The sequence below is a fragment of the Condylura cristata genome, unplaced genomic scaffold (assembly GCF_000260355.1).
Source record: "Condylura cristata isolate star-nosed mole 26May11 unplaced genomic scaffold, ConCri1.0 scaffold00016, whole genome shotgun sequence".
Lineage (NCBI taxonomy): Eukaryota > Metazoa > Chordata > Mammalia > Eulipotyphla > Talpidae > Condylura > Condylura cristata.
The window spans coordinates 15,268,521-15,290,848 of NW_004567117.1; the positions used below are offsets into that span (position 1 = coordinate 15,268,521).

The following is a 22,328-nucleotide window of genomic DNA, read 5'->3' on the forward strand; positions in this document are numbered from 1 at the left end:
TTTGATTCTCCAAAAGCTCTTAAATGAAGTCTACCCCACAGCCTGGGACTCAAAGATCAAGTACTACTCCAGCTCAATTCCACCTTCCTTTTTCAGTCATCTTTCATTCTTTCCTAATCAACCCAGCTGCATTCTCTGACCCTTAAATTACACCATTCTCTGACCCTTAAACTTCTCCAGCCTGGAGCCTCTGCCCTCCACCTATATCACGTTGCAAAACCTATTTCAAGTGCCACGTTCCCCCCTGGTCCTTTTAAATTTTCTCAACTAAATGTGATCCCATATTTTTTGGCATTTTTATAATTATTGGTTTGTAAAAACGAAATTACATATATACCCATTGTGCCTTGTAGTGGAGTCAGCTATGCCCATGCCCTAATTCTACCTATTGTCATGTAGGTCATTACCTGCCCCTCTGCACCCCATGGCAGAAAGCATATTTTGGCCGTCATAGTATCGTCAATAGCCAAGTGCCCAACATATTGTAAGTGATGCTGGAAATATTTAAAGACAAGAACACATTTCCATTTTAAGGAGAACATGTCATTAATTATCGACTTTCTTTTTTACTTTATTACAACATGAAAACTTTTTCTCAAATAATTTGTTTTGGGACTCTAAAAAACTTGATCAAATTGAGCTTTTCCATATTTTTTACTTGATGTATTAAAAATATTCATTTCTTTAACTGAGAAATGAGGCTAATAGAACTTCTAGGATCATCAGAAAGATTTAAGTTAGATGCATGTAAAATGCCTAGAGCAGAGCAAACATTTAGTGCGTGGCTATTATTACTATGTAGAAATTCAACCTAGCATTTAGAAACCAGTTTGGAACTGTCTTGCTTCATTCTGTTTTGCTAAAATACTTGTTAGGAAACAGGTCAATGATTAGAATTTGTGGGTCCTAGACAAAGAACTGTATTCTGGGAAAAAGAAAAAAACACAACTTATTTCAAATACCAATTGTTTAGGCCATTGCACAATTTTTCAGTGTATAATTTTTTTGGGGGGGGTTCAGGCAAAAGTACACTTTTATAATCACCATGATGATGATTGATTTAGGAAAAGTTTGCTTGTGAATGTTAAAAACTGGACAAATGTATTGGACAGGATATTTACAGTCTTACAATTTCATCCCATAGGTTACTTAGTAATTATAAAGGGAGAAAGTTACTTTTACATTTTAGAAATATGGTGGATGTCATTCCTACCAAGTGGTCAAAATTACCCTCTTTCATATGGGCCAAATAGGTCCCTGTGATGTGATGCAATAAGAACATAACATCATCTACATGGAATTCTTGCCAAAAACATTAACCTGATTCCACTAATGGGATATGAATATGACAAATCCAGATTGTGCAATAAACCACAAAACAATTGACCTGGATTCTTCAAGTAAGTCAATGTCACAGAAGAACAAAAAAAGTAGTGGCTAATTTATCAATGCAATGCATCAGCTTTTGTAGAGGGAAAATACACACAGCTATAAAGATATTTATTGGGATAACAGGCAAAGTTTGAATATGAGCTATATAGCTTGATAACAAAAAAAAAAAAGAGGAAAATTTAACTTGTGAGTCAGTTGTATTTTGATCACCTTTTTCCTGAAGTACTTTGGGAATCTGTATGTTGCAAGGCCCCCAAATGTGAAAATTACAGGTAACATATTTGTGCGATTGAGTTGGATCAGGCTTCATAGAAAGGCTGTGCAGTTGGGTTGTAGCTGTGTAAATATTCCCAAGAATTTTGAAAAGAATAAAATGAATGCTAATTGCTAATGCACCAAATTTCATGGAGTTTTTGGTTAGACATTACTAACTGCATGTAGGAGTGCTACTAACTGATGCCAGCAACAGCAAAATCTACCAAAGTAGGGGCTCTTGCTGTATCGATTTTGGGGAATTATGCATAGTGAAAATGGATGACTAGTAACATCCTATAGCATCCTGCACTCTTTGAGCAGGATGTGGCTGCTGAAGCGGCTTGGGAACACCCTGGTTGTTTTCTAATGAGGCAGTGGTTTATTAAGTCTCAGATATGGGGAAATTAAGCAATCATACTGAATTCTGGCTGGCAGTCATTGGAGTAATTCAATGTTGGGGCCGCCTCTGTGTTTCAGGGGATGATAGGAGCTATTAACAGCTTACTTTTAGTTTCTGAAGTCAGAGATATTTTTATTACTAGTGTCCTCAGGCACACATGTTTTAATTTCAAAAAAAGAGAGAGAGAAAGTTCAGGATCGAAATTGCCCATCACCGCGGGAACGTCTCAGCTACAGAAACACATTATAGTTTACCTGTCAGTCTTATCATGCCAGGTTTATTTTGAGTGTGTGAAATAAGGAAAAATGAGAGAAAGGGGATGACAAAGGAGCCTCCGAATCAGTAATTCTCTAGAAAAGCTGAAGGTCTAGTTTCAAAGTGGTATTGAAATCTCACAGTTCTTATCTTTCTAGATAGTACAAAAGTGATCATTCTGGCCCTGACATTTTATCTACTTCTTCCAAAATCATAATGCCCTACGTAGGAGACTTTTGGGAGGGCAGGGAGAGGACACTTAGTAATGAAGCGTCAAACTGATCACAAGTTCTGTCACTTCCTACTGGGAGGTGGATTTCATTTTCCTTCTGCTTCAATCTGGGATTGAACCAAGAGACTGCAGAGATACACTGCAAAGTTCCAGGGTTGGCCTTTGAAAGGGCCGTGGCTTCTGCTTCCAGCTCCTGGAACTCTTGTGCTTCGTAGGCGCCCAGGTGCCTTCTGGGTGTGGGCCTAAGGCACCTCCCGATGCCAAAAGCCAGTAGCAGCTGGCAGCCAGGTAGAACGCCATTTTGGATGTACCAGCCTAGTCGGTCCCCAGTTCCTGTGACATCACACCACACCAGAGCTCCACAGGAGCATCCCATAACACCGAGAGAATAAAGGCTTCTTACGAGCCACTACTTTTTGGTGTGGTGTGCTCTGTAGCGATCGATAACTGCAATTTATAAATAGAACATACACCATTAAAAGCCTGATAAATCAGAAAGTGATTTAGAACAGGTGACATATCTTTTAGAGGGTTTGGACCTTAAAACCGGCTTCATCTTTTAGACCCTTTTTGGACACACAATACAAAATTAAAAAAAAAAGAAAAAGAAAAATTTCATTTTAATTCAACCTCGTTCCAACAAGTGTGTTTCACACAGAACTTATTTTTTAAACAGAGTTTATTGTATTTAATACATTATAAAATTTGAAAAATTGTAGGAAAGCAGCAGACTCAAACTGGAGCAATTCTAACAAGTAATAATTCTGGCCCCTTTGCAAAACTGATCAGTTTAAAAACAAAGTCATGTTAACATCTGTGAGGTGGACAAAAACGGTGACTTTTGTACAAACTACATTTAAAATTTCATGTCTAGCGTCTTTTGAATGCAATGTGCTCATGAGAGTTTTTCTGAAGTCCTGTCAGGTCCTGCCTAAAGAGAGAGGAAACCTCCAAATGCAAAGAAACTCCAATGTGGTTAAAAAAAAGTAAAAAGAAAGACAAAGGAAAAAATAACAATGGATGGCTGTTGGCAATGGAAAACTGTAAGGAGATGCGTCCTCACTGCTCATGGCTTATTGGTCAGAGGCCTTGAGAGGCCAGGACACTTCACGGCCATCACAGCACCAACTGTAGCTACCACTTTTTTTTTTCTTTTTTTCGCATTTCCTACCTTTTGACATATATATATATATATATATTTATATTTTTTACACCTTGAGAATATCACTATTCCAATTGTTCCCATATGAATACAGGTGTGGTCTCTATTGGATATAAATGTGTCTTTTATTCAATTTTAGGTCCAGAACTTGGTTTGCTGTCCCAACTGCACATAAATGTCCCTTTTTGTTTATTTTTTTTTCCTTTTTGCATAAGAAACATGTCCATTTAGTCCAGAGGCTCTTGCTTTATCCGGATGACAGAGGGTACCCGGGGCGTCCGCCTCAGTTCCCGCCGCAGGACGTATTCACTGAACTGAGATGAATCCACTCCTCCTCCACAGGAGCCCACGATTTCAAATCCTCTTTGCTGCAACCTCTCGAGGACCTGCGAGGGGCCAAGATAAGCATCCGGTTAGGAACGAGCTGGGTCCTTTGACGATGTACACAGCTCAAAGAAATATCCCAACATTTGAGATCACATGAGGTTTAGTCAGTCGTACCCCATCCCTGAGAATACTTGAGTTTCTGTTTCCACAAGAACAACTGAGGGAGGGCGCAAACATTTCTGATACCTAAAATGCGCCTTTATTTGCGTACTTTCCACCTGCCAGTTCATTTACCATCACACCACCAGAAGGGACCATGTCAGCCCATTTTATAGATGAACAATCATTGCTGGTAAGTGATAGAACTGGGCTTCTAATTCTAATCAGTTTACTTCAAATCCCATTTCATGCAATGTGCAATGAGAGGGTTCACATTTCAAAGTTCACTTACTATTAAAATATATTATGTGAGATGGTAAAGGAAATGGAAAGATAGTGACATCATCTGAACTTATTCCTCCAGTGATTCATTCTCAACTCACCCACTCTCAGCTCTGCCAATGTGTACGGGCTCCAAAATGGATTAATAATTTCAGCCTGAACGACTGATATTTTAATAGTAGGGCAAACGAAAACATCTGAGGTTTGTCTCTAGATTTTTCAGTTTGTGGCATTTGAAGAAGGTTTAATGCTTTATGTGCATTCAGGGAGGCAGGAAGAAATGCAATGGTTATATATTAGCAAACATCCCAAATAAAAATAATCTAGACTTCTCATACGTCATGTTATTTAATCTTTAACTTTGAAATCAAATACCTAAGGCCAGAAAGGTCCCTGGGTTTGTCATAAGATACTTTCTAGGAAAGAGTTTTTACAACTCCAGGATAGGCAGAAGTATAGGAAACTGAGCTAGAATGTTCTGTTTCTTTAGGGATCCCACAAATATTACACTTGCAAATATTCCCTGCCAGAATTATGAATATAATTATATTATTTTGATGCCACTCTAAAGACAAGATGACTTAATCAGAACTAAAAAAAAAAAAAAAAAAAAAAGAAACACATGTCTTTTGCATCAACATGAATTTGACCTTTGTCAGCTTCCCAATTTCTCCTTGTTCCCTCAGTGTACAAAAAAAAAAAAAAAAAAAAAAAAAAAAAAAAAAAAAAAATCCTGGCTCGAATTTATTTTTGTAATGAAGTAAATGTTACTAAATAACTTTCAAAATGTAGTCAACATAAAGTGAATTCTTACTGTTAAAAAAACAATTTTTTTTTCTGCTACCTACTTTTATATGCAATGTAATCTGCTATCTTGCAAAAGGGCTTACTAGATGAGATTGGAAGGCAAAAAAAGTATGCTTTCTAAAAATTAACACTTCAAATAGTGGCAAATTAAAACAAAAATCTTTATGTGATTTAAAAAAAATGAACAAACACTGCCATGGAGTGCTCTATTTCTGACTATAACTTCACAATGCATATGCACACTGGGCAGTGAAGGACAGAATGAATAAAACGATCCCTAATGTCAAATATCAAGATGCACTGCGGTGGCAAGTGATTACAAGATGAACAGTTCACGCTAAGAACTCTCCAGCAAAGATGGGAATGTTGCCCATCAGCAAGGACAAAAACCAGTTTCCTTGGCCAAGTCGCCACACTAGAAAGCATTCTTACCTATTTAGTAGAGGAGCTACAAAGGTAGAAGAAACTGTGAGCTTAAGGAATGCAAGAAATAAATGACAAAGAACTCTGATATCATTTGCCTTTTAAGGTGGCTAAGTTGCTAACATAAGGAAATCCCTAAGTTTCCTCTCTGAGAGTGTGGAGTTACATAATATGATAATTATTCAATATGATCCAATGTTACCTTGGGTGTGATCAAGCTTATTCCAATGTAATGCTTCTTGGTCCCTACTTTTTAAATATCCAATTGTTCATAGAAATTAACAATTTCTATTATTATTCATTAAAGAATATTAACACCACTCAGTGGGGTATCAAGTCTCATGCATCTTAGTCCAAAGTCTCTCAATGCCAGAGGATGGTACCTATCTCTTGGTTGGTAGGGCAGGAAGCAAGAGGAGCTTACGACTATAACATAAATGATGACATTAAGCCAGGTGAAAATGTCCTCATCAGACTCAAATGAGCTGGGATATGAGGTTATGAGTTATTCAGTGGCATAAGGGGTGACCCGAGTTTTGTGTGTGAGAAATGGCTCTTCTCCTCCTATCTAAAGAGCAGCCAGGGGCAGGATGCATGGGAGGGGAAAGGCTTTCAGAGCTTTGGAGGTTTTATAAATAACTGAAGTCCTGCTGCGGAATACTGCACAAGGATGGGTACTCCTCCACACCTGTACAGACTGGCAGCACCCTTCTGCCCCCGGGAGCCTTCCTTTAGCATGCCTGGGGCTTAGTTCCTATTGGAGTTTCCTGCTGTTCCATTCTCAGACTTGTGTGCATAACATAAAAAAATATATATATAAATAGTTGTGGAAAAATCCTCAGAGGCAAATGAGTAAAATGAGTGCTTTGTCTTTGAGCTCTGGAAGAAGTTTGGTTGGCTCCCTGAAAAGTCATGGGCCCTTTCCAAAGAAAATGGGTCGGGGGGGAGGGAACAGGGAAAGATTCCTAACTCTTCAGTCTACTGACTTTAAGTTGTTCTAAGCTCATAGACCTGGATTCAAGACTCAAGTGAGCCTGCATTATCTCATCAGCAAAGACAGGGGATTAATCATGTTTACCCAGAAGACAATGTATGTACAGCCGGGTGAAGGCACTTGTTAGCTGACATGATGCTCACACCCACAGTGTCTAAGGCACAGACTCAACTTTCATTCATCCATCCATCCATCCATCCTTGATAATAAAAGCAGCCAAAGGTCTTCAGGGCTAGCTAGGCATCTATGGCACCTGGTATCGTCTAAACCAACCTTCTGAATTTCACCCTCAAATTTCCTCATCCCACGCTTCTTCATCTAAGAAAGTGGGAATTCCACTCACCGGTTCTTTAAGAGAAATCTTAGACATATGTGGCTTCCATCTTACAATCCGTCTTAGAGCCATCACTTTCTTGGTTCTACATTCAAGATATTCAGAATTGAACACTTCTCAGCTCCTGCCTAGACCATAGCTTTCTAACTGTCTCCTTACTACCAGGGTTTTCCACTTGTTGCTGGAGGAGTCACTTTCAAATATGAGTTACATCATGTCACTCCATTCAAAATCCTCAGTACTTTTCCATTTCACTCACACAAGGTAAAGAAATGGATGGGCAACTCCAAAAGCAAACAAAACAAGAAGAGGTGAACCCATACCCTTAAACCATACAAAGTGTTGTAAACCAATGATACATCAATAAAATTTAATACAAAAAAAAAAAAAAAAAAAGAACCAAAACAAAATATCCCATGCCCTGTCTAGGGCAATCTATGTACTGTCTCTGGTCAGGAACTCCTAGCACTTACTCACATTCTCCAGGTCACACTGGCTGGCCTACTACTTCTCAATATGCCAACCTACCCAATCCTACTTTGGGGTCTTCAGAACTTGCAGGCCTTTCTGCATGGAATACTCTATCCTGTTTATTCTTCTCTGTACCTGACCAGCATTTATGCTGGTTGCTGGGCAGCACCTCCACCCCACTCCATTCCTGTGATGTAAGTGCCAGAAAAACACAGCTGTTTTGTTTTTTCTTCTTCTATACCTTCAGTGTTCATAATTGCAGCTGGTTTCTTACAGGTGTTCAATAGATCTCTATGGAATGATTGAATGTATGCTGGAGAGGGGTGAACACATGACATACCCAAAAGAAGTGTTGCCATAGGAGAGTTTCTCCGCTTTTTGGAGGAAATATACTATGTGAAACAAGGTGAAAAAACAGCATGAAGTGACATTTAATGCCACACAGTGTCTGACAACACTATACCTGGACTGAATTGAGGTGACAGTAGCCGTTCAGTGGAAACCTGATGACGTGTGTTGAGTCGTGATTCCAGCCTGCGTTGACAGAGTTACACATCACATCCCCAATCTCTGGAAATACTTCTTCTATCAAGGATTTGTCACCGCTGAGTGTGATCCTTTCTCCAAGGTCTGGGGCAACACGCACCACTAGGCACTCACAGGGCCGGGCAAAGCGACCAGTTTCTCTGTCCTGCTTCCATCTTTCCATCTCCAACAACATAGGCTGAAGCTGAAAATATTTTGCTTCTTCATATAACAAAGTGTAGTCCTGGGGAAAAAAAAATTTTTTTTAAAGATTTATTTATTTATGCATACAGAACTGGGGTACAGGCCAGAGGTGGGGCAGGCGAGAGGCTTTACCAGAGACAGAGTGGGGAGCAGAACAGGCAGATTGACAAAGTACACTGCTGAAGAGAGCAGCAGGCTCCACAGTGCTGTGCTTTAACCTGTTGTGCCACCTGGGAGGCCCCCCACCCCCCAAAAAAAAGATTTTATAGTGCAAAATACAAATATAAAGGACTATAAATGTCCACATACAAAACACGCTCTTTCATCATTATTACTTCAGTAATCAAGTCTGGGTATAAATGTACAGCATGTTTGTAAAGATCCAATTTTCATTCATTCACTTATTGATGACAGAAGGAGCTAAAGGCCAGGTAGGTCCTTGCCTAAGTGCTTTACATGGATTACAACCACCATAGTTGCCCAGTAAATCAGGCATCATTATTATTCCATTTTGTAGATGAAAAATTGAGATGTGAAAGATTAACCAAAGACCTTTCTCCTCTCGAAGATAAGTGCCTCTGGGTATTTACAAGTTTGGTTGCACAGCCAGAATTCATTTTCTGTCCTCTTGCATGGAAGATACATACTCACTGGGGTGAGGGAGGCACAGCTGAGCACCACTTCCCAGAAGCCTACATTCCCTTCCCATTCACAGGAGGATGAGGGGAGTGCACTGGGGGAAGTGGGGTCAGTGTTAGACACCGGGAGGGTGATTTTCCAGCCTTGGTGAGCTGAGGTTGGGGGCAGGCTCATGCATTGCCCTCAGCCAGCTCTGGGTGCTGCCATCATTGGGTCTTTATTTATTTTGCCATGCTTGCTTTTTACTTTTTTTCCCTTCTAATGAGGCAGCATTGGTTTACAACCCTGTATATCATTTAGGGGGATAGGTTTGCACCAAACACTAGGTTTGAACTCCTGCAAGCCCGCTACATGGAAGGAAACTAGTCCTTTTCTACCTTTAGGTATAATTTCTTTTTTTCTTGCCTCAAAAACAACCTATTGAATTAAAGCAGCAATCTAGCACTTAACTATTAAAACACATGGCACTGAATGGGAAGACAGAGAGGATGAGCGGGAGCCAGCAATTTAGGAACAATCTTATCACAAAGGTCAATATTGTGTCTAAACGTAGCTATGGCCACAATCATCTCTGGGGTGTGAGGTAAGTGGGTACTTGTCCAGACACGTTGACCGACCGAGAACATTTTTAATCAACTGACACAGGCCTCTTTGCCTTTCATGCATGGGCTGGAGATGGAGGCAGAGACTGGTGGCTTGGTGCTTGCAGGAGAGTCGCAGCCTGAAACTCTGGCCCTAGCACCGTGAGGGGCTGGGGCCATCTGGGAGGGACAGAGCATGAACACAGGTGAATGACCACAAGAGATGTGTTTATTTGCTCTTTTTCTTGCGAATTAAGTAGCAGCAGCAGCAGCATCATTATTCAAGGAATCTGGAGAAAATGGCGTGGAGAGGTGAGAGAATACTATCAGGCCTCTAGCTGGGTCACCCACTTTCCTTACTGAGAAACGGGCTGGTGGAAGACGCAATGGTCCAAACTTAGCAGCAGAACAGGTTCTGCCATATTCTCCTGGTAACCCCATTAGTGCAGCCATTTCTCCAGTCATCATTTCATGTATCACCACTTGCTTAGCTTCCTGACTTACAGGGGCCACTGCTTGGTTGAGGGAAGTTGAGAACTAAGCTCAGGGGTAGACAATTAAAGGCAGGGCAGCGGGGAGCTCCCTGAACCCTCAGTCTGAGGTTTTGAGCGGGGAGACTAGGCTGCATGTACCTTCCAGTGTACCTGGGCCCCCACGACAGAGGCCTTGCCATCTTTAAGGTATGCCCATTATGAGATGCTGACCTCAGCACTCTGTCAAGATGACAGCTCTAAGGAAATCTAAAAACAGCACTGAGAGTTACACAAGGAACAGAAGCGAGAACTTCTGCTACTGCTTTTTATTTTCCTGTGAAATTTAAGCATAAATTTTAGCAGAAGGAAGGATCTGGATTTCAGTGAAAATATGACTTGTCTGTCTTAAGTTACCGATGACTTTCTCAAGTCATCAAATCTTAGCATAAGATGCTTAGCGGCAGTCTTCTCGACCAACCTCAACTCTGTGGATGTCCTTTCCAGGATTACTGACTGAACAGCCTCGGCCCAAATGCTTGCAGCGACAGGCAGTTTACGACCTAACAAGGCACAGAATGCTGTCTTTACTTTGTGGGCAGCTCTGAGTTTTGTAAAAGTCCTAACTTTCACACTATTTGTTCTAATTCTGTCCGCTGGGGTTACCGTGACATGTTAATCCCTCAAACATTAGATGATGACTGTTACGTTTTAATATTATTTCAGGAAATAGCCAATCTTTTCAGCTCCTTCTCATTTATTACAACTTCAAGGTCTTTCAAGTCAGATATGTACTTGACTTTGTCAACATACTTTCTAAACTCAAACCAGAAATGAACTTAACATCTAAGATATGAACTAATGAGTGTGTTGCACAACACACAGTTAAACCAAACCACCGGTGTAGGTTGTGTTAGTCTCCTGTTGTTCTGTGGCAACTGTCACATATGCACTGGCTTACAACAACACAATTTTATTCTACAGCTGTGGATGTCAGAAATCTATAAAGGACCCTTGAAGCTGTGCTCTTCCTGAGGCTTTATAGGAGAATCCATTTCCCTGCTTTTCCTGCATCCCGAGGCTGCTTGGTTTTTCCCTCTGCATCCCTCTTACCTCTGCTTCTGTTAGCTCACTTCCTCCTCTTACACTGACCCTCCTGCTCACCTCTTTCACTTACAGGACCCTTGTGATCCTACCGGGACATCGGGATTATCCAGGTTAATCGCTCCCATCTCAAGACCTGTAATTTAATCACCCTTAAGTGCTTTGTGCTATGCTGTGGATGGCAAATATACATTTATAGCAGTCCACACCTGACATGGATATCTTAGAGGGGCATGTTCTGCCTACCACACACATGAAGCTGTGTTAGCTTTCCTGGTTCTTCCACCATGCTACCAGGTCACATTTTGCTTACAGTGAAATCCCAATGCTTTTAGCACAGGGGCTGCCATTGAGTAAGGGCCTCCTCGTTTCATGTTTGTGAAAATTTATAACCCTCCATATCAAGAAAATTTGGATTCTCTCATCCAGCAATCTAGGTCTTCCTTTTGCCTTTGTGTCATTTTGAACTGTGTGTTCTGCTTCTATAGATGAATCATAAAGCATTGGAAGAAAGACTATACACAGGCCTTTGATGTTCAGGTAATAAGTTACAGCTTCAGATTTTGGCTGTTCCAGCAATTATAAAACATGTCATTCTAAGAGGATGCAGTAGATAACTATGGACTTTGCCAGATGTCTTACTGATACAGTTTTTGGGTGGGACTCCGAAAGGAAGGCTGAGGTGTGTGTGTGGGGGTCTCAATTCATCCCCGGAGTCTCCTTCACCACAAAGAGTTCCAGTCACCAGTAAAATGGGTGAAATAAGTTCCATTAAAGCTGCCTCCAGTGCTGATATTTTATGTGTCTCTATGCATGACAAGGCCATAACCTGCTGATTTGTCTGTCAAAAGTCAAAGGAAATGAGGGTAATCGGAACTGAGGGTACAAATCCCCCTCTGCTGACTCTGCATCTTCCCTTCCTTCTTGTTCCCTCTGAGTTTACAAACCACATGTTTACTAATCCACCCTGCTTTCTGGCTCTGGATTGACAGAGTGCCTCCCTGCACAATGTTGATCGCATCCCTTGTTATCTGCTCTTGGAAAATCAGGGAAACACTGGATTTCTCAAGGACCCTGTAGTAGTTATTAACATGAAGGGTTAAAAGGGTTCCCACAAGGTCATCCTGGACCCTGGGAAGTGAGTGAGCGTATGGGTCTCGCCTTGAAACTCCTCGAGGCGCTGGGTGTTCTTTTCTCTCTCCTGAGGATGTTGGCTCCATTTCTTCCTTCACCACGCTGTTCGATCTGGTCTCCAGAGCAGTCACCATCTGTGGTGTGGGTGCCACTGCTAGAGAATAGCTGAGCACAAGGCTTCATAAGCACCAGGCTGCTACGCTGCCTTCCCTGCAGCCCTGGCCGGTCTGAGAACTGACAAGGTCCCTCTTGTTGCTGTTACCATTTTCTGCACAGTTAAGCTTCCGCTGGCCATTCGTTTCCTTGGCAGGCTCTGTTATATTTGTCTTTCTCTATTTCCTAATGCACACTCTGGTCTCAGCTCAGGAACTCTTGCGGAACAGACAGTCCTGATGGCTGCTTTCTTTAGAAACCTTGTCCTCCTTTTCATCCTTAGTCAGGATCACTTAATTTTCTTGTCTAAATCCCAGGTTTTTCAGCATTTCTCCTGTTTCCTTTTCTCTTCTGTGGCCTTGTGCTCATTTCCTTCTTGTCTCTAAAACTCTGGAAATATTCTTTTTCTTAAGAGAGACTCATCTTACCTGGCTGTGACCACCCTTCCTTCTTTCTTGGTGTTGACAACACATCTCTGTCTCTTATTTCCAAAGTACAAGGTGGGAATGGCAGGAGCTCAGGGAGCAGCTGCTAGTTTGGTCTGTTTTTCCTTGGGAGGAAATGAAATCTAGTGCATCCATGTTTGCTTTCAGCAAAGCCACTCTAGAATGTACCAGATACCGTTATCCTCTCTGCTGCCACATCAATTTGATCTCTCTCATTAAGAAGTTATCATTCAAGGCCCTGCCAGGTGCCACAATGGGCTAAAGCACAGCACTATGAAGCTATCCACAGCTCCTGCAGCATGAGCTTGATCCCTGGCCAAGGAGGTGACCCACATGGGGAGACCTCTCCTGTCTCACCTCTTATTCCCCTCAGCAGTATATTTCAGTCAATCTGCCTGTTCTGTCCCCTACTCTGTCTTTTGTGAGTCCTCTCACCACCCCTGGCCTATACCCCAGTTCTTGTGTGCAGATGTAAATAAATATTAAAAAAAAAAAAAGCGTCAGTCATCTTTCTTGCTTAGCCTCATATCCAGTTGAAGGGGAAGAGGTTATTCTTAAACCTAGGATCACATTTAAAGCATTTAAAGATTTTAGAATACATATTTTGTAAATAATTTTTGAGATCAAAAATGGTTTTTCAAGGCAGAAAGATCAAGATCTCTTTTTAGAGATGAATAAATTGAGATTCCCTATGACGCTGGAGATAAGCAACATGGAACAAGATGGTAAATATGAGTAGACACTAAAATGTAAATGGGTCATGTTTACAAAGTTTATTTCTTGACCGAAAATTTGGAATTCAGAAGACATGACATTTTTCCCTAACGGGAAGAAGGTGATAGACATAGTATATTAGTTTCCTATTACTGCTATAAGTCACAAATGTGGTTGCTTACACAACACAAATTTATCCTCCTGCAGTTCTGCTGATCAGTAGTCTGGGTGTCCAGGGTCTAATATGAAGGTGTGGACACAGATGCCTTCTTTCTGGAGGTTCTTGGGGAGCCTGTCTTTTCTACCTTCCAGAAGCTTCCTGCATTCCTTGGCTCATCGCCAGCAGTCACATCATTTCTTTTTTCACCTCTCCTTCTTTAACCTGCCTACCCCCTTCCACTTATATCAAGATCCTGGTAATTCCACTGGGACTACCTGGATTATCTGGAATGATCTCTGCACCTCAAGACCCTTAACTTAATCATAGTGCAAAGTTCCCTTTGCCGTGTAAGGTGACATATTCACCAGTCTGGGAATTTGGATATGGACCCTTTGAGGGCCGCTACTAAGCTCACTTGACACATAATTACCCTCTGTCCAAAAGTTTATTTAACTCCTAATGTACCCAAAGTTTTACATAATAATTTACAGGTCCTTAAGTTTATTTAACTCTTTTGTCCAAAAGTTTATTTAACTCCTAATGTACCTAAAGCTTTACATAGTTATTTACAGGTCCTTAGTTTATTTAACTCTTTTGTCCAAACGTTTATTTAACTCCTAATGTACCTAAAGCTTTACATAGTAATTTACAGGTCCTTATACCCAGAAGGTAACTCCACCACTGACTCACTCATCTTAATCTGTTTATATGCCAAATGCCATGCTAGGCACTGAGGCACAAGAAGAGTTTTTCTATGGAGAATACACCCAATTGCTACAGAAGGTCCAGAAACTCTTCTCCTACTCACACTCAGGACAGTGGGCTCCTGGGCTCCGTAGCAGAGCTTGGTTCCACGGAAGGCAGAGGTATGTCTGATGTATCAGGACACCCGCATAGCTGGGGCACCAAGAAAATGAGGGAAATGAAAGGATTTTGTATGTTTACATGTCAAAAATGGAGACATCATGGAAAAAATAAGTCTCTACAGCACTTGCTTTCTTTTATTTTTAAAGATTATTTTTAGGAAGTGGTAGGCCACTCTGATTTCTTCAGTGTTTGAGGGTTGAGTTTCTGGCTCTGCAATATTCTAGTCTGGGGCCTCCCTGATGGCACAGGGGTTAAAATCTGAGTACTGTGAAGCTATCAGCATCCACTGTGAGTTCATGAGTTCAATACCCAGCCACATGGCACAGCAGACCTCTCTTGTCTTGCCTGCTGCTCCCCTCAGCAGTGCACTTTGTCAATCTGCCTGTTCTGCTCCCCACTTTGTCTCTGGTGAATCCTCTCACCTCCACCCCCAACCTCTGGGCTAGAACTCAGTTCTTATGTGCATAATAAAATAAAAATAAATCTTAAAGAAAAAAAAGTCTATCATCTATATTCTATAGTATTTTTCTTTAAAAGATTTTAGTGTCTTGGTGTTGAGTATGGTGTGGTGACATATACCCAAGAGTGTGATCCTATACTTTTAGATAATATGTAAGTTATAAGCCAATGTTACCTCAAAAAAGGTCAAACAATACTAGCTTTCACTTTTAGAGAATATAGGTAATCAAAAGTCTTTTTTTATATAGCAGTTTTATGTTCACAGGAAAATTGAGTGTATTGCCCATAAACCCCCCTAAACTCACATATGGGTAGTTACCCTCATTATTAGCATCCTCCACCTGAGTGGGGACTTGTTACAACAGATGAACTTACACTGAATTGACACATCATCATCACCTAGAGTCCATTAGGGTTCACACTTGGTGGTGTACATTTGTTTGCACAAATGTCGCATGAGGTATATGCATTGTTCCATTACCAAACTGTGTCGTTTTGCTGCCCTAAAAATCCCCTGTGCTCTGCCCCTTCTTCCCTCTCTCCACCATAGCCCTTTTTCCTCCAGATCCCCAAAGGACTAGCATATTGGCTTCTTGCCCTGTTACTTCTTGGTACTTCCAGCCACTGACTTCCGGCTGCTCTCAACTACTCTTATTTTCTGGGCTTGAATATCCAGCCCAAGAGATAATCCAGACGGTTATTTAAGGAAACAGAAGTAGCAGAAAGTGTCCAGTTTCGTCACCATCTCCACTCCCTACCCTCCAACTCTCCGAAAAGACTCAAGTGAGCGCTAAGGCAGGTTTATCTGCATTTTGAAGCCTTCCCCTGACTTAGAAAGTCACTGCACACCACCTGTAGACGTTAGGTCTGAACAGGGAATGCTGAGAGCAGGGGCTAGAGATATTATGAGGAGGTACTGGGGTAGGAACGCAGTCCTCGTGGTTATGTTAGGGGGTGGGGTCCCAGGGAAAGGATGTCCTGAAGGAACACTGCAGAGTTTGGTGGACTCCACCCCCTAAAAGTTACTGTGAATACTCTTAAGAAAGTATAGGAGGGACAGGGGGAGAAGTGGGTCTCAACAGGAGTTCTGGTCAGGAACTCCTAGTTTTAGTGCCTGCTTCAGGGACACAAATTCTACTTCGTGGCGGCAGCTGACCAAGGGCTGGAGGAGATGGCTCAAGTGGGAACTCTCCTTCTGGAGAAGAAATTTCTCGGGGTTCTATATAGTTCAGATTCTGCCTTCCTTGAGGAAGTCCTGCTTTTAGGAGTACAAAAAAGACATGGCTGTGTTGGCACAGCCGATTGGCTGAAAGTAAGCCAATCAGAAGGCGTTTGTGTAAAACAGAAAGGGAGACCCAGGGCATAATAGGGAGGGAGCCACGTTAGTGGCTGCACAATTAGAAGCCCACAAACTCCCACACCTGGGGTTCTCAGAGTGGCGGTGTGTTTCCACCCAAGAGAATGGTCCCACTAGTTCTATGAGATAGACTGGTTCCCTTCCTGTAACCACTTCCTTCCTCTTCCTTCAGCTAGACTACTAGTTTTCAATTGGGGTTGATTTTGACCCTAGGGGACTTTAGCTATGTCTGATGAAATTACTGGGTGTCATAACTGGAAGGGGGAGGGTGGTGGAGTGCTACTGGCCTCCAGTGGATAGAGGCCAGGGTGCTGCTCAACGTCCTACAATGCACTGGCCAGCCCTCCTCAGCACTCCTCCCCAAAGAGTCATTTGGCTCAGAATGTTAATAGTGTGAGGTTGAGAAACAATGAGGTTTATAGATTATTTCTGTTGCCACCTATTAAAGACCTTACTCACATAATTCACCCTGACAGAACAGTCAATCGCAGCCTCATTAAGGGGGTTCAACTCCATATGTGTGCAACTGTGACATAATATGAAGTACAAAGCATCACTGGAGATGTATTCACCAAAATGTTTCACCTAAACCCATCAAGACTTTAGATATTATTTCAAGTTTTCAGGGCATTAAAGGACAGAGTAACGAGCTAGACTACATATGACAAAGGAATTAAATCTAAATAGGTACCTGGCCCAGTCTCTTCAGCAAGTCAACATTATCTGAAAAAAGTCCCCACATGTTAGATAATAAAAGGAAGGACATAACTGGACTCCACATGTGGTCCTAGAAAAAACCACCTGCAAAGGACACTTTTGTGGTCTACCAGGAAAATTTGAATATGCTTGCAGATTTACAGGAAACAAAACTATTCAATAGAATGTAGAGATTATTGTCTGAGATAAATGTAGGAAAGATCCAGAAGGCTATTGCTATGTTTTGACATTGGCAATCTGAGTAGTGGGAATAGGCTGCTTAAACATCTTTTTTCTTTTATATATTTTCATTGTGTACTTCTCTTAATATTAACAGTTATTAGCAAACTGACTTTTGAATTAGGTCAAGAATATGTTATTTGGAGGTTGCCCTGCAGGCATTAAGTCAGTTCCCAATAAGCCTGCTGGTTTGCAGGCAGCCAGCACATTTTTCTTTATCTAGGATGGGTGGAAACTGGACCATAAAAGATGTTACAACATGGAGGACACTTATGAAAGGTGTCCAAACCAGAAGGTTGGAGAAGGGGAATACTTCGAATTCCCAATTCGAAAGGATCCAACGCTTGGTGGATTCCTGGTGTACCAGAAATTGGCCTGCATGCGCTCATGATTGTGTAAGCAGAAAATAAGACAACAAGCGAGGGAGAAATCAGTATCTTTGGGGGAGGGGGATGGCTAAGGGAAAAAAGAATGTAATATCCTAATAAATCACTGCAGAGAAGTTCTGCAATCACTTATCTAGAGAACTCATTCCATCAGCTTTCAGTGGAAGCAGGATGCATGCAGCTGCCATTTACATGGTGTTTTGAAATATGAGACTATCTAACTTGTTAAATGGGTAACTCAGACAGCACATTGTCAGACAAGATTTTAAGGGGCATAGGAAGCTGTGACTTCAAGATTGCATGCATTTGTTCAACCCAGCATTAGAGCATGAGAAGAAAGCAAGTAATCAGTTTTGCTAGGTTCTCCCTAGCAAACCTAATAGGAAGGATTGTTTCCATAGGCAAGATGCTGCATCCTTTTCTAAGGTCAGGAAATAAATTCTAATGAGGAACAAAGTGCCTGGCAAGCTGCTGTTCAAGGATGGGCAGACAGAGGGCTCATCTGATGCTGTTGGGGCAATTCCATCTTCAGTCATGAGAACTGAATGGCCACCTCAGATTCCGTTCTTTTTCTGCTTTTCCTCCAGGTTCCAGAGGCCCTGTAATTTATAGCTTGTCACCCAGAGGTTCTGTGGGAAACATTTCAGGCTTTGAGATAATTTGACATGCTTTTGTCTTTTTCCCCAAGTGTGGGCTAAATCCTTAGCCAATTGAAGGATGTGTTCTGTGCATAGAATAGATGAACAGTAGATTTTCGGGGTTCTGAAGTCCTCAGGGAGATAAGAGGTGCAGAGAAGCAACTATCACCGTCCTAGGCAGGTGGGGACACTGGGAGAATCCTCAAGGGACTGTCCTCTGGAACCGGCCACATGAGGAAATCCCATGAGGAAATTTTCCCTCCCCAGTAACTAACCTGGATGCTGTTGAAGGAAGGAGAATTCCTGCCATGTTTAAATGTGTTTTACATACATAACACCAGTACTGGAACATACTGTACCTAAAGACAAATGATTAGTATCATTTTCTAACATTGATGCCCTCCAAATTGTTTTGTATTCCCTGAAATCTGCATTCCTTTTAGTCTTGAAAATTACAAATTAATATTTTGCTCTTAGAATCATCATCTTAAGCTTATTTATACCTGCTTTACATTTTACATTTATTCCTCTCATTTTAAACAGAAATACAGCAACTATTTATATTTGGTTTCTTGTCCCTATGCACCTTTTAGCCTTTTTTGGACTATGTTTAAATTAATTGATACTAAGTAATGACTGTATGCCCAGCATACAATACCCTCTAAAAAAACAAGAAAATGTCCTTGCTGTGAGACCCTTACAAAGTAGAGGCACATATACATGTGTATATGTAAATAAATAAAATATCACACACACATGTATATAGAAAACATCAGAGTTTGAATATAAGAAAGTACATAAATAGGTTTTAGATTAGTTGAATCCAAGACTCACTTCATTTATTTATCTATCTATTCATATTCACTCATGCCACAAATATTTACATGCTTAATATGTGGCAGTCCTGACTAGTGTGAGAAACACTGCTGGCTGGCTTTCTCAACAGCCATGCCCACACCCTACCTCTTGCCCATTTTTCTCACTATGGAGGCGAGAAAAGGAGAAGACACTTTTTTAGCTTCCTTTGCAGCTAGCAAAGGCACCGTTCTGACCAATGAGCTATAAAGAGGAAGTCTACTGAGGAAGGACAGTTTTGTGAGTTAAATGCCCTTTTGCCCTCTTTTCCTGTCTTGAACGAAGAGGTGATGTTTAGTGCTGGGGCAGCTTCCTTATGAGCTTGAAGTGACAAGCATGAAGCCAAAAGGTCAACATCAAGTGCAAAAAATGAAAAGAGTGGGTCCTGACCTTGCTAACATCACAGAACAGACACCGCTATGGACAAACATGAAACTCGGAGTTCTTGTGTGAGGAAAACAAATCTCTATTAGTTGAAGACACTGTTGATAGGCTACTCCAACACCTGTAGCTGAAAGCACTTACAATGTACAGCTGAGTGGATATAGAGACTAGAGACACTATTACAAATGTACTGAGTGGGATCATGAAGAATGGAGGATGGGAGGCATAGGCGAAACTAAGCCAGACCAGACATGGGACAGTGATGAATAAAATGAGCCCTAGTGACAGGACAAAAATCAGGGAAAGGTCCTCAGGCAGATAGTTGTGAGGGGACAAGAAATGCTGTGTGTTTGAGGAGTGAAGAGAAGTCCAGCAGGGAACGTGTGTAGGGTAAGAACTGGGTGAGATGGGCAAGGGCGTTCCAAGCCTCGCAGGCTCTGACGAGAATGCGCTGCTTTGTCCATGAACAATGGGAAGCCCCTGAAGAGCTTTAATAAGCCACAAAACACTAACATTTTTGAAAAGCGCCACTTGGAAAGATGGAGTGGGGCATGGGGTGGGGGAAGAAGGGTGTGGGGCTCTAAAAGGGCAGCAGGAAGGATCCTTAGGATAATGGAAACATGACCATATCAATATCTGGTCAGGCACCCTATATTATAATTTTGCATTCTTACTGGATAACAGAGGGTCTCTGTTATTTACTTGTTTACAACTTTGTGAGCATCTATAGTGATGCTCAAAATAAGGTGTTCAATGAAAACATAGTCTCCTAATTCGAACATGGAAAGTCAAAGGACCAACTTTATGGCCACTCCAGTACATCGAGCGAGCAACTTGGCCTTAGACCAGGGAGCTGAGAAGAGAGAGGAAAGGTTCAATTCAAGAAATACCTAGAAGGTAGGCTAGATGGATTCATCACTGGATCATATGTGGAAGGTAAAGTAGAAAAAGTGCAGAATAACTTTTAGGTTCCAGCCTGGAGCTGGCAGTTGATTCTGATACTTTGCTGAAAGAACGCGGAGGGAAAGGCACAGGTTTCATAGTGGAGGTGGGCTGGGGCAGCAGGGCGTGGCCAGCTCGTGCTTGGGCAGCTCAGGTTTAAGAAGCCTGTGAACCATCCCAGCTAGAGTGGAAATGTAAACACCTTAAAATAGAACTAAAAGTGAAAGTTCCCTTCTTTCTCCCTTTCTTAAGTCCACTGCCTTACTTCTAGGAAAATGTGAAGGAGTAACAAAAAGTCCCCCCAATGCTACCCTGTATCACATCTGCAGTCCTTCCTTCTCTGTCTATGGTGACCTCTCCTGACTCCACCCACTTCTTGTTTCCAGGGCAGGACTCAGGCCCACTTCCATTATCCACAGGGGACCAACACCTGCTTTCTAAGAGCTGCCCTGACTTTCTTCCTTGTTCTCTGCTTTGCCTCCAGCTGGGATAGGAAGCAGGCTACTGTCTTCAACTACCCAAGCGGCATGCCAGCAGCCTTGGCCTCAGTCCTCTCTGAGAGATGTGTGGTCCATTCCCCTCCCTGCCTCTCCTCTCTCTCCCCCCACCTCCTTGAGGGTTGCAGGTGGAAGACACCCCTTTGGCCTCAGAGCTGCAGGGCTTTCTAGAATCCAGCTATTACATGAAAGTTGTACATAAGATGGTTGGCAGTGAAAGAAGTGGCCTAAGGGGAAGGCAGAAAAGATGTTCAAAAATTTCCACACAAAGAAAAAAATTGCATGGAGACCTTGAAAGGCCCACATTAGAAACAGATTCGCAATGCATCCCTTCCTGAGTTGGAAGAGATGATGATGAAGCCGCTGACTTTCATTTAGGAGACATGTTCCACAAGCTAATTTCTTTGATCCCTGAAATCATGCTCAGCACCGTGCTGTGCACCCTCTGAGAGGCGTCTGGAGCCACCACTGTTGGGGGGAGCCACAGGCTCCCAGTCTTGGCAGGCTCACACCAGGGTACAGGGAACTGCACACACTGGGTACAGTTCTTACTCTTTCTCTTATTTTCTTGCCAAATGTAGAAAGTTGTTCTCGTGTAAGATAACTGTGTATATGACACAGTTCTATATTCTTTTTCTCATTTGGCTAATCACTCTTGACATGTGACTCCTTAATGAGTTTTTATAATTTTAGTGGTATTTTTAGTGGATGCTTTAGAATCTGCTATTTAGAAGTATTAATAGCTGAAAAAACTACATTTTTGTATACTCCCTTCTAATATTAACACTTTCTATTTGCTTTCCTTGTCTAAATCCATCTCTGAGAGCTGCCTGCACAAGATAGGACTAACTGTAATACTTGCTACACTTTAAAGGAGCCAATTCTGGAAAGTTACTAAGCATTACACTTGCTTTGGATTTCTGGGAGAAAAAGTCTTTATTAAACTAAGAAGTTCTCCTTTCCTCTTTAGCTAAGACTTAAGAATAAATTGTCATTCAATTATTTAAATATAAAGTGGTCCTCTACATCACAAAAACATTAATTCAAAAGGAAACCAGCACTCCTGTATTAATTGAAGCATTACTTACAATAGCTAACATATGGAAAAAACCTAAGTGCCCCAAACAGATGAATGGATCAAGAAGATGTGATACACAAACAGACACACTGGAATACTACTAAGAGCTTAAAAAAAGATACATTCATGCCATTCACAGCAACATGGATGGAGCTAGAAGGGATTATGCTCGGAGAAATAAGCCACAAGGAAAAAGAAAAATATCAGATGGTTTCACTTATAGGAGGAAAATAGGGGAACCAAAGGGTTAAACAAACAAGACAAAACTTGCAGTTAAACTGTTGATCTGAGGCATACACGGGGGTG

The 22,328-nt window shown here is 41.6% G+C and overlaps 1 protein-coding gene across 1 annotated transcript in view; it reads right to left on the bottom strand.

Annotated features, from left to right (window-relative positions):
- Positions 1-3,130: 3,130 nt before the first annotated feature.
- The window catches only part of KCTD1 (potassium channel tetramerization domain containing 1), a 93,011-nt gene continuing 73,813 nt past the window's right edge, over positions 3,131-22,328 (bottom strand). Inside the window, exons 6-7 of the mRNA XM_012725782.1 lie at positions 7,957-8,262; positions 3,131-4,082 (exon numbers count right to left, since the gene is read on the bottom strand). Of these exons, the coding sequence (XP_012581236.1) occupies positions 3,924-4,082; positions 7,957-8,262 (465 nt within the window). The 3' untranslated portion in view covers positions 3,131-3,923. The remainder of the gene's footprint in view (positions 4,083-7,956; positions 8,263-22,328) is intronic.